We start from the raw sequence: 13,470 nt of genomic DNA, 5'->3' as shown, positions 1-13,470 counted from the left end.
ACACACACACACACACACACACACACACACACACACACACACACACACACACCACGACCCTCGTCTCGATTCCCCCTCTATGTTAAAAAATTTAGTGAAAACTTTTTCTAAATGTAGCAAGTCGCGTAAGGCGAAAATACAGCATTTAGTCAAACTGTCGAACTCACAGAATGAAACGCACTGCATTTTTTCAGCAAGACAACTCGTAGCATCGATCGTCAGTCCACCGCTCGTGGCAAAGGCAGTTAAATTGACAATCCAGAATAGCGCGGTAGTGGTTGCGTTGAGCAGGATAGCACACTTTTTTGTATCTCTATTTTTTTTTAACTTTCTGAGCTTGTTTTTAATCCAAACATATCATTAAGTAATGTTTTTACTATAACATTAACATTACTATATCTAAATGTATTTTAAACAACTTTTCTATATAACAATTCCCTCTCAAAAATGCATACAATATCCAGAGGGGAGCCATATCTATAAATACCAACACACATTTTGGTTATCACAATCAAATAATTCACATAACTTATTAGTGCCTTGGAACTTTGTGAATTTTCAAGTACGCCCAAAAAAACTTCCTTTACGGTAATTTTAATAATCATATTATATTTACAACTCACTTTATCCTCAACGCATTTCCAAATGGACATAATTTTCGGGCAAAAGTAAAAAAAATGTTCAATATAATCAATTTCGTTCTCACAGTAAGTACAGCAATTACTCACGGAAATGCCTATTTTATACAATAAAATATTTGTGGGGTAAATATTGTGCAATATTTTCCAATGCAACATTCGCAATCTTGTTTCAGTGGTTACTTTGTTTACCATTAACCATTGCTCTTTTCCCGGCCTGAAATCAAATTTATGTTCCCAAAATTTAACTACAACCGGCTCCACATATGTTTCCTTTATAATTAATTTGCGAAATTGACAAGGCTTACTCAGGTTCTTTAAATCGTAGAATCCACATACATTTCCATTTGCAGAGCGTAGTGTTGCTGCTTTAACTGCTGTATAAATCACCCTATATTCAAAGAATCTTGTGGGCTTACATCCAACCTTCTGCTGCATAATATTAAAGGGCAAAATCTCATTACCAACATATACATCCTTTACTCGACAAACGCCTGCTTTAATCCAGTCGCTAAAAAACAGGGTTTGGCCGCAATAGATTATATCACTGCTGTTCCATAAACACGTATCACTTAATAACATTTCTCCACCTACTGCTCTCTGAATCATGTCCTTATTTTTCAACCAACAAATTAAAACTTGTTTCCAAAATACATTTTTAATTAATCCCAATCCTTTAAAATTTTTTACCGTGATGTTAGATTGGAAGCAATACAACCTTTCACCAAGCTTCGAAAACATATGTATCGGTATCTGTTTCCATCTTTCCTGCTTTTCGTTTAATACATTTGCTGCCCAGGACAACAAACAAGAGGACTGCATATCAATGACATCAATCATTTTTAAACCCCCATCAGGAAACTCTTGACACATCACTTTTCTTTTAACTTTCTCAAATGCCTTAGTGTTTGAAAATCGTTTTTTCCAAATAAATCTGTAAAACATAGTATTTATCTCAGTCAATACCTTTTCGGGTATTACCAGTGCTTGCAACGGATAAATAATCTGCGACAACAAAAGAGATTTCACTATGCATATTTTCCCCATATGATACTACAATTACGTTTAAACCATTTTACAATGTTGCGTCGTATATTTTCAATACGGCTTGTCCAGTTTTCTTCAATCTCAGAGACCGATGAGGAGCTACTGAAATAAATTCCCAAAATCTTCACTTTTGTAGTCCACCTTAACCCGCACTCATTTTCATTACCATATTTATTACTGCCCAAGGCCATGATTTCAGTTTTTTGTCTATTCATTGCCAAACCAGAGAATTTGGAAAAATAGGTAACAAGGGTTAATGCGTTTTTTAACTCATCCATATCGTTCAGAAATAGGGTCACATCATCAGCATATAATAATATCTTAAAGAACATATCATAATTATCATTAGTTTCTTTCGTCAGAGGCAGACCCTTAATTGAACCATCATTTCGAATTTTCAAGGCCAACAATTCTAATGCAAGGATGAAGGCCATCGGTGAAAAAGAACAGCCCTGTCTGATACCTGCGTTCAATTCAATACATTCCGATAACCAGCCCATAAAATTGATACAACTTTCCGATTTATACAATAGAATCTCTACCCATCTTACAAAGACGGCACCAAAATTAAATCGTTTAAATGCATACACAATATACTCTTTGGAAATCGTGTCAAATGCAGCTTTATAGTCCAGTGCTACAAGGAACCCAGGTTTATTATATTTGTTTACATACGACACTAAATCGTCTATTTGCCGGATCGCTGAACTAATGGTTCGACCCTTCAAAAAACCATACTGATCTTCACCATCCAAACATATCATATCTATATGTTTTTGGCATCAGGAACCGACAAGGAATAAGATGAAATTGTTTTTAAATCGATTTCGGAAATTTAATTTTAATCATAATTTTTATATTTGTAATTTTCAGAGCTTGTGTTTAATCCGAATATTACATATTTATATGTTTTTGGAATAAGAAAATGATGAAGAATAAGATGGAATTGTTTTGGATCGTTTAATAAAACAATAGGTTTAATTACAATTTTCAGATGACCAAATGACCAAAGTCATCAATTAATTTTTAAGCCTCCAAGCTGAAATGCAATACCAAAGTCCGGCGTTTGTCGAAGATTGCTTGGCCAAAATTTCAATCAATTTCATTGAAAAATGAGGGTGTGAGAGTGTCGTCTCAACTTTTACAAAAAAAGGCGGATATGACGTCAACAAAGATATTTAACGAAAAAATGAAAAACAACGTCTGGGGATATCTTTCCCAAAAACTCTCATACAAAATTTTATATAAAGATCGGTCCAGTATTTTACTCTAAATCGCTCAACACACACACACACACACACACACACACACACACACACACACACACATACCTAAAGTGTGGATGGTTACCTAAGAGGCGGCACTGGGTGTAGTGCCTTTCTAGTGCACTTGCACTACAACAGCACTGGGTGCAGTACTCGCTCCGGCATCGAAGAATTTTGCACTAAAAAATGCACAAAATTTGACCTATTTCGTCGCCTATAGAGGACGGAAAGAATGTCATTTTGAACATTGTTATGACATTCTTTCCGTCAAAAAAGTCAATTTAACGGTGTTAAATGAAGCGACCATCCACACAATTAGGTTGTCATCCAGAGTTTAGGTTGCCATCCACGTGTGGATGGTTGCCTTATGGTGATTTAGGCAACCAAACCTGTGGAAACGGGGGTACACACACACACACACACACACACACACACACACACACACACACACACACACACACACACACACATACGTAGACTGTTCCATCTAGAATCTCAGAAACGGAAACACATACCAACAATCTAACCAGGCCATTTTCTAGACCAATCCTTCCCCAGCCGACTGCCAACTGGCCATCCTCTCAAACGTTCTCATTCTGGCCTGGGACCATGTGACATCAGCTATATCTGGTATGGCCCTCGTGAAGGCTCGGACAGAGTGTTCAGGGGTCTCTAACCGGGTTTCTGCGGCTATTTCTTGAAATCCGAGAACAAGCTGAACTAGCATGGGGAGATGTCAAGAAAATTTAAATAGGGTGGATGCAACCAGCAGCAGTGCTCCCTTTGGTGCCAAGAAATCTGTTGTCCCAAAGGCAGTATAGACAGGTGCGTTGTCATGTTACAGCATAAGCCCTCGAATACCTGTGTTTGTGCCAAACCTCGAATATTTTCGACCATTAGTGGTGGACACAGCAGTCAGACGTGACTGTATGCCTGTCCTCAAGAGTCACAGTGTTTAAATGCCTTGATCTAGCGACAAAAGATGCAAACAATGTTTAGGGCTTCTTGTTATTTGAACAGGGGTTGGGTCACCTGGTTAAACACCCGAACAGACGACAGTTGTTTGGTTTCAGAGTGGAGCTAATTAATCCAGGTTTTGTCACCACTGACGATATTCCATGTTGATTTGGACAAGCCATTGCTGATTTTTACAAGTATTGTCAGACAACACTCTGCCCTTCCCCTCTTTTTCCCGTCACTGGGTTCATGTGGTACCCAACCGGCAAATCGCTTTGGGGCCATTACTATTTGTGTCAGATCTTTTCAAATGCAGAGCTTTAAATGCCAAGGGCATATTGCATCTCCCTGATTATAATTAAGTGATCTTCTCTTATTATCTGTTCAACAGCGCCAATGTTTTCGAGGATAACGAATGCAATTAGTAGACCAGGGTGGGTATCATTTTCGAGGCTCTGTCTACCCGGTTTGAAATTGCTGTACCAGTTTTACACCACGGCTCTACAAAGAGCGTTCATCATAAAACACTTCATCACACTTTCATGCAAATCGGCCTCTTTTAACCCTTATTTTGTAGTTATTGTAAGTTATGGCTCCGAAATCGCAAATTCGAGCTTCATGACGCAATCTCATACATTGCGCGGTGCACCGGTGTGTATCTTCCCGAGTCGACCATATGAAAACGACAATCATAACTCTGGAACTTCATTTTTTGTGTCAAGCCTCACGATAGTCTATTATTTGACGGCATGATTTTGTATTTAACGCCATATAGCCGGGAGCCTGGATTCTAAATAATAATGGAACAGCCCTTGTACACCATGACCCTCGTCTCGATTCTCCCTCTATGTTACAACATTTAGTCAAAACTTGACTAAATGTAAAAAGCAACTCGTGTAAATCTGGTACGGCACAGCAAGCCATGTCGTGTTCTCTATGTTGTTTATGCCTTTTTTGTGTTTCATACCCTCGTAAATATAGTTCTCTCTCTCTCTCTCTCTCTCTCTCTCTCTCTCTCTCTCTCTCTCTCTCTCTCTCTCTCTCTCTCTCTCTCTCTCTCTCTCTCTGTGTAGCTGATCGGAGCAACTTATTCCCAAATGAAAGGTATAACTATGTCAATGTAATTTTGTAATTTTTTGAGTTCTCCTTATGTAATTCCTTAAATGCACATTGTGTTGCATTCTGTACAATGTATTTCTGTATTTTATATGATTGAATTTATATTGGTAATGTGCGTCTGTGTTGTATAAAGGACAGGTTGGAAGAATAGGCTTTGCCTAAAACCTTTATCCTTTTGTAATAAAGTTCTGAGTCTGAGTCTGAGTCTGAGTCTGAGTCTGAGTCACTCTCTCTCTCTCTCTCTCTCTCTCTCTCTCTCTCTCTCTCTCTCTCTCTCTCTCTCTCTCTCTCTCTCTCTCTCTCTCTCGAAGTTGATAGCCATAAAGTCTTGGGAATAACTATTGACAATAACCTGTCTTGGTCAAAACATGTAGATACACTTTGTAAAAATACATCCAAAAAAAATTTCAGTTATCAAAAATCAAACACTTTCTAGACCTTCAGTCAGCTATTGACTATGCGTCCACAGTGTGGGACTCTGCAAGTGCAAATACTTTGAAACATTTGGGCAGTTTACATAGAAGAGCTGTTAAATTAATTATTTTAAAAAATACATCTCTTTCCATGACTGATTATAAACGATTGCAAATTCTTCCTATCAAAGATAGATTTGCATATAACAAAGGTGTGATGATGCATAGAATTATGTCAGGGAATGCCCCTACACTCATTGCCTCAAATTTCAAAATAAATCATTATAGAAAATGTAACAAATTAATTACACCAACTCCAAGAATTGACCTGTACAAGTCGAGTCTATCATATTCTGGAGCAATTATGTGGAACGCCATTCCAAATATAATTAAATTACGAATTCATGAAACATCATTCAAGGAATATTACATGCTGTTTCTTTTACAAAACTTATAAAAACTATTATCAAGCAGCTGGCAAAATATAACTGTACTCTCTGATTATATTGAAAAACATGATTATATATAATTCATGAAGGATTTTGTTTATACAAACACATATTTCCCTGTTATATATAATTTTCAAGCATTGCTAAAGAATCCTAATGCATCTTAAAATGTCTTATTGGTTGCTTGACATGTTAATTATGGTAAATATGTCCTTTGTACTATTGTTAAACTTATCTTTTATTTCTTCTTGTTTGTTACCCCTCAATGGGCGAGGGCCGGATGAAAAGAAGCATGTAAACAGCTTATTCTGTCACCCTCGTAAAATAAATTTCAATTCAATTCAATTCAATTCAATTCTCTCTCTCTCTCTCTCTCTCTCTCTCTCTCTCTCTCTCTCTCTGAGTGTGAAGATGGATGGGATAGTATTAGCTACATTTGTATCCCCTACTATATGGTGTGTTTGTGTGTGCGAGCGCGCGCGCGCGCGTGCGTGCGTGCGTGTGTGTGTGTGTGCGTGCGTGTGTGTGTGTGTGTGTGTGTGTGTATGTGTGTGTGTGTGTGTGTGTGTGTGTGTGTGTGTGTGTGTGTGCAGGTACAGGATTTCCCATCACTGGACCGACAACACAATCGTACATGACGTCTTTTCAGACATGGGACCAACCATAAGTTTGGATTTCAAAGCGACACTACCCAACAATTGCGGTGCGTATTATCCCACTGCAAACGAAATTGAGTTCGAGTCGTGCGCCTCACGTTATGAGGTTCGAGCTATTTGCGAAAAAGTCCCCTCAGACGCTGTTACCGCTAAAGCCACGGGGGCGCTTGTGTTGCCTCCCCTTGGAAACAGCACTTTCAACATTTCAGTAGTGACGTGTCCAAAAGGCCATGTGACACACGAGTTTCTTGCGTGTGACGTGAAGAGTGATTGCTGGTCACGTGACGATGATATGCCATGCGCAGCACCTCTGGTGCCTCAATCGCCACTTCCCCCTGAGTACACGTGCCGCAATCTGATTGGTCAAGTACCGTACACCTTTGTATGCGATCACCGGGCTGATTGTTCGGACAACAGTGACGAAGACTTCTGTGACTTCCTACCATGTGGCGTTGGCACATATCACTGTGGCGACTCTCAGGTACCGATACATATATTTATATACTCTCCCAAAAAAGAAACTTGACACAAGTAAACATTGATTTGTTTCAAATATGTTAGAGGAAAGGACCAAAAGGCAGTTTGTAGTTTGTCAGTTACATTGTTGCTAACCACTAAACCACAAAAAGAACATCATTGAACCGAGACTTTACTGGGTGGTCGCCTTTTTATTGAATTGCAAACATCTTGTTTGCACGAAAATCACGTGCATGGCGCCATGATGTTTTTGCCTCTGTCTGAGCCTCAAGTGGCAGAGATGAGAAAGTCATATCAACCGCAATTCTGTGACACTCCCTGCGCCCGCAATTAAGGTGCGGAAAATGCCCCGACTGCCATAATGCTATTGTCCGGTTGCAAGCAGGTGCAACTAATGAAGATGTTGCAAGGCATTTTGGTGTGTCCCAACAAACTGTATGTGCACTTTGGAAAAAAATCGTTTTTCAGATATACTAAATTATGATGTTGCCAAAAGCTAGAACAATATCTCTATTTTCATGTGCAGTTTACATTTTGTCTCTAGCATACATAGTTTTCTTGCAATAAGTGGTCAAAGTAGGTTGGTGGGAATTAAAAATCCCTTTAATCAAGGCCTCTGTTGAATGAAATTATCGGTTCTGATGATGAATTTGATTCCAAAAACTGCTCAGAACAGTCAGACACAGATGATGAATCAGACAGTAGCTCAAGTGAAGATAGTTTTGATTCTAATCTCTTGATGACCCCCCCATAAAGGACATAAACTGATAGATGTTGAACTTTTTGCTGTTTTATGTGGTGAAAGTTCGCGCGAAATCACAGGCAGCTGCACTGTCTGAATGAAAAACTTTTTTAAATATTCACCCATTCCATTGAAACTTTGCACATCAAATGTTCACTTGACTGGCTATTGTTTGTTCTAGAATGAAGCTGATAATCAGAAAAATAGATTTTTTTTTATTGTGTGAAATATCATAATAATATAGAATTATAGTATTCTTTTGCTAATGCTACTAAAAGCAACATTTCCAACAAAACAGAAAGCTTTTAGAGCATACAGTAGGTAATGATGCTTTAAATATGAGTGCCAATTTATTTTTCAATTGGACACATAGTTTTTCCCCAAGAGAGCATTCAAAAATGCTAAAATTAGCATTTTTGCAGGTTTATTTTGCCCATTATTTTACGAATTAAATAATGTTGTCAGTTGTTCTACTTAATGTAGGTATTCAAACTTGATGTTTTCTGAAATTATAATGATTTTTGAAGAAAACTACCAAACATCAAGCCAATTCATTGATTGCAAGTGACTGAATAAAAAAATTACAGTTTTGGTCCGACAATCTGGGTGACCCTTACGCCTTAAATACCACTTAAAGTGTACAGGACAGACCAAGGTCAGTCCGATCTAGAGCCACCACACGGGCTCAGGATCGGTATATCAGGGTGCGACAGCTCCGTGAACGTTTCACAATACTGCTACGCAGATTCCGGGGGTGATTCTCATAAAGAAGACACTTGAAAAAAGAAACATCATGGCGCCATGCACATGGTTTTTGTGCAGACAATATTTTTGCAATTAAATAAAATGGCGACCAGTAAAGTCTTGATTTAATGATGTTCTTTTTGTGGTTTAGTGGTTAGCAACAATGTAACTGACAAACTTCAAACTGAATTTTGGTTCTTTCCTCTAACATATTTGAAAAATAAATCCATGTTTGCCTGTGTCAAGTTTCTTTTTTGGGAGAGTAAATATGAGCGGTTTGTTAGAATTCAAGTAAGTCATTAAGTGTTGTAAAACTGCTTTCTCTACAATTTTAGAAAAAAAGAATCCTGTGGAAAATGTTGATAAAAACCATCCTGAAATGGATAAATACAAGGAACCGACATGGAGCAATCTGGTGCAATCTGAGCCAAAACACTTCCCCTAATACACTTTCCAAAAAGTAAATCTAAGAAGACAAATTTGGATAAAAACAAGGACTATTGACCGATCTGGTGGTACCTTGAGGCGGCACTGTCACACCTTCATTTTTCAATCAAGTTGATTGAAATTTTGGCCAAGCAATCTTCGACGAAGGCCGGACTTCGGTATTGCATTTCAGCATGGAGGCTTAAAATTTAATAAATGACAAATCTGAAAATTGTAATTAAAATGATTTTTTTATAAAACGATCCAAAATTACTTTTATGTTATTCTTCATCATTTTCTGATTCCAAAAACATATAAATATGTTATATTCGGATTAAAAACAAGCTCTGAAAATTAAAAATATAAAAATTATGACTAAAATGAAATGTCCGAAATCGTTTTAAAAACAATTTCATCTTATTTCTTGTCGGCTCCTGATTCCAAAAACATATATATGATATGTTTGGATTAAAAACACGCTCAGAAAGTTAAAACGAAGAGAGGTACAGTAAAGCGTGCGATGCAGCACAGCGCAACCGCTACCGCGCTAAACAGGCTCATCACTTTTACTGCCTTTTGCACCAGCGGCGGACTACGGTCATTGTGAAAACATGCAGTGGGTTCAGTTTCATTCTGTGAGTTCGACTGAGCTTGACTAGATGTTGTATTTTCGCCTTACGCGACTTGTTTTTCTTCATTTTAAACAAATAAAATAAATTTAGGCTAGGGAGGCGGGGGGGGGGGGGGGGGGAGGGTGTCCGAAAACCCCGGAAACCCCCCATGGATCCACCCCTGATGACTCACGTGGATCTGTCCCTCTATTTTCTCAGTGCATAACCAGAGACAAAGTATGTAACGGACACGATGATTGCTTTTCATTGACCAAAGCGGACGAGATGGGCTGCCTTGATAGGCAGGGACGTTACGGCTGGAGTCCGTACGACCTCTCTTTTCCTGCCGTGATAGATGTCAACAAGACAAACGGATTATTCTCCTTCTGGAACATGAAGGAAGGGGCCGATGGTGTGAAGGTGTGCCCAGAAACACACGTGCGGTGTCCAAACAACGGGAACTGCTTGCCGGTGTATCTCCGTTGTAACGGTGTGTTTGACTGTGTGCATCACGAGGACGAAGCTGCCTGTGACAATATCACATGCCCGGGCTTCTATCGCTGCAGGGGGTCTACTGTCTGCCTGCATCCCAACAGCGTGTGTGACGATGTCCCTCAATGCCCGCTGCATGACGACGAGATGTGTGACATGAGCTGCCCGCCCAACTGTGTCTGTCGGGGCCTGGCCTTTTACTGCGCAGAGAGGTTTCCTATGTGGGATTTTGAAGGGCTACGCTATCTTGACGCATCGGGCAGTGGACTCATCCCCTCTGACGTAAAAGGAACTCATCTGTTGGTCTTCCTGAGGCTGGCGCAGTGTGGTCTTACCCGCCTGGAAGGTCTGGCTCTACCAAACTTGCTGTATCTTGACGTCAGCTACAACAATCTGTCCTCATTGAATGCTGCACAGTTCCAAGGAGTGCCTCAGGTTCGGAGGGTGGTCCTGTCGGGCAACGTGTTCTTGCGACTGTTGGACAGCGGTCAGAGACGACACGATCGGCTGGCAGAGCTAGACCTGTCCGACATTCACGTGCCACGGCTTAACGCCACTGTACTGACGGCCTTCCCTGGACTGCAGCAACTCAACCTGTCGGGCAGCAGGATACAGCAAGTCCTAGACGATGGTTTCCAGCGGCTGACGGAGCTGAGTGTCGTGGATTTGCGCGGCTGTCCTGTGAGCCATATTCCGCCTGTGATGTTTCAGGGCCTGAGGTCACTGCAGGCTGTATACGCTGACTCCTTCAGGCTGTGCTGTCCCGCCCTGCTGCCTGCAGATTTCAACGTCCACAAGTGTGCCGCACCCTTCGATGATGTCTCCACCTGTGACGACTTGCTGGGCTCTGAAGCTTACAGCGCTGCCACCTTTGTCATTGCTCTCGTTGCCGTCATTGGAAACGGGTCCAGTTTCGTTTTCCGGATGTTTGTGAGTAAGAGCAAAAGCAAGCTTGGGTTCGGGGTCTTCGTGACGCACCTGTCTCTGTCTGACTTTCTAATGGGGGTGTACCTGGTCGTCCTCGGGGTGGCTGACCGGGTGTACAAGGGAAGATACCTGTGGAATGACATGTGGTGGAGGAACAGCTCTGCCTGTAAAGTGGCGGGCTTCTTATCGCTGCTGTCCAGCGAGGTGTCCACTCTCATCATGTGCCTCATCACTCTGGACCGCTTCTTGGTGCTACGCTTCCCTTTCAGCAGGAAGCACTTTGGTCTCACGTCCGCGCACGTTGCGTCAGGTGTAGCTTGGCTGGCGGGTGTGATCCTGGCGACCGTCCCCCTGCTGCCTGTTACGTCACACTGGCAGTTCTACGGCCACACCAGCATCTGTCTACCCCTGCCCGTCACCAGGAAGGACTTTTCCGGTCGTGAGTACTCCTTCGGCATCGTCATCGTCCTCAACTTTGTCCTCTTCCTCTTTGTCTGCTGTGGGCAGCTGGTCATCTACGGGTCAGTGCAAGCCAACGCCATGACTGCGGCCGCCACCAGCACCACGAGAAAAACTCAGGATCTGACCATCGCGCGACGCCTGCTGGCTGTGGCCATGTCGGACTTCTTGTGCTGGTTCCCTATTGGACTGCTGGGTCTGCTGGCATCTCGCGGGGTTCCTGTCCCTGGCGAGGTCAACGTGGCCATGGCGGTCTTTGTCTTACCGCTCAACTCGGCGCTCAACCCTTTTCTCTACACGGTCAACGTCCTGTTGGAGCGCAGGAGGCTTGCCCGTGAAGACCGACTGAGGAAGCTGATCTTGTCGCAGCTTAATGCTAAACGCTAGAACGATACCTTGACGGACGTTCCTATCACAGCAATAGCCCAAAAGGAGCTACTCTTGGACAGCTTGGTGCGAAAAGCTGGAGCATAACCTAAAGGAAGATACTCTTGAATCAGTGTTGTGCTTAAAGCTAGAAATGTACCCTAAAGGAAGCTACTCTTTGACAGCTTGGTGCTAAAAGCTGGCGCATACCCTAAAGGAAGATACTCTTGAATCAGTGATGTGCTCAAAGCTAGAAATATACACTAAAAGAAGCTACTCTTTGACAGCTTGGTGCTTAAAGCTGGAACATACCCACAAGGAATATACTCCTGAATCTGTTTTGTACTAGAAGCTAGAAATGTAACCATATGGAAGCTACTCGTGGATGAGCTTAGCCTTAAAAGCTAGGGTAATACCCTGAGCTAGCTGAAACAGTAATGTCTTGTCCTAAACTATCATTGGTACAAAAGTATCATTGCAACAAAGCTAACAATGCAACAAAACTATCATTGTGTCAAAACTATCATTGCCAAAAGGAACTGTACAGTACTTTGACAAAACTATAACTGCGACAAAAATGGCATTGCAACCTGACTTAATTGCTTAAAAATAAAAACCAACACTACTTGCAACAAGACTCTTTTATTGAAAAATCCTCTCACTGGCACGAAACGATCACTGATACAAAAGGGAATTTATGCGACACATGATGACACAATGTGTACAGTTACTTTTTACCTTGCGTCTGCTACAATAGCAGACGACTTTATTCTGTGTTAACCCGGATGTATTCGGGGGTTGGGTATTGCAAAGGATGTTGGGTAGTGCTAAAAATAGCCCTCAATCATCCTGCCGAAGTGGACAAAGAAAGCTGAATTTTCGCTGAGCGTTTTGTGGGCTTTGAAAGCTCCAATAATCGACGATCTACACCGGCGAGTATCTTTTGCTATTGCAGCTTTCTTCTTTTCAGTTCTGTGTACGGCTGTCATGGGAGTGAAGAATTTCGCGAGTAGAGTAGATAGTGGATTTGTTAACTTACAGTGTTCCAGTACCACATCGCTACCACCCAAGGCATTGACCTACTTCCGAGAGCGTGGGTATTCGTTCCTTTGATTAAAGATGGATAAACGTGCAACAGTCTTGGGATAGGACACGAGGGATAACCGATCAAAGGCCGAGCGGAGGCCAAAGGCGGCGCCTGACACGTGTGAAGGCAAGTTTTGTCTGTTTTCTAGGTATTGTTTGATTTATGTCGGGATTTAATGTAAGCTACTGATTCAGCGATGACTAAATTTGTTTCTCGATGCATAAAAAGTCAGGGAGCGATTGATATTTGCCCGTAAATAGCCTTCAAAGCTGAAAATGTCGGCGATCGAGCACCGGAAATGGCTGTTCGATGGGTTTTTCAAGTAGAAATGTGCTTTATTTCACCAAATCAGCTCGTATTTGGTATGGGTACGGGATTCTAGAGGACGAAGGAGTCATAAGAGGTGCAAAGAAGTGCTATTTGGGAGTAGAATAAATCTTCCGAGCCAGTAGACAAGAGAAGGTCATATTTGAGAGATGCGCGTAGGCGGAGCTTTCCGACATGCGAATGATACAGCAGATTAATCATTCGTTTTGATCAGAAACACAGTCTCTAGTTTTTATGAATGAGTTTTTTAATTGAAACAATCACGAGA

General features: G+C 41.3%; 1 protein-coding gene across 1 annotated transcript; it reads left to right on the top strand.

Annotated features, from left to right (window-relative positions):
- The first annotated feature begins 9,829 nt into the window (after positions 1-9,829).
- On the top strand, positions 9,830-11,809 carry LOC138965683 (G-protein coupled receptor GRL101-like). Its single transcript, XM_070337858.1, has one exon. The coding sequence runs from the start codon at positions 9,830-9,832 to the stop codon at positions 11,807-11,809; it is 1,980 nt and encodes a 659-aa protein (XP_070193959.1).
- The last annotated feature ends 1,661 nt before the right edge of the window (positions 11,810-13,470 follow it).

This window comes from Littorina saxatilis, linkage group LG4 (assembly GCF_037325665.1).
Source record: "Littorina saxatilis isolate snail1 linkage group LG4, US_GU_Lsax_2.0, whole genome shotgun sequence".
NCBI classification, from domain to species: Eukaryota; Metazoa; Mollusca; class Gastropoda; order Littorinimorpha; family Littorinidae; genus Littorina; species Littorina saxatilis.
Note: the sequence above shows the minus strand (reverse complement) of the source record. Positions and strands in the feature narration are given on the sequence as shown.

Coding starts and splice junctions, on each gene's coding strand:
- LOC138965683 (XM_070337858.1), top strand. CDS start 9,830: ATGGGCTGCCTTGATAGGCAGGGACGTTACGGCTGGAGTCCGTACGAC.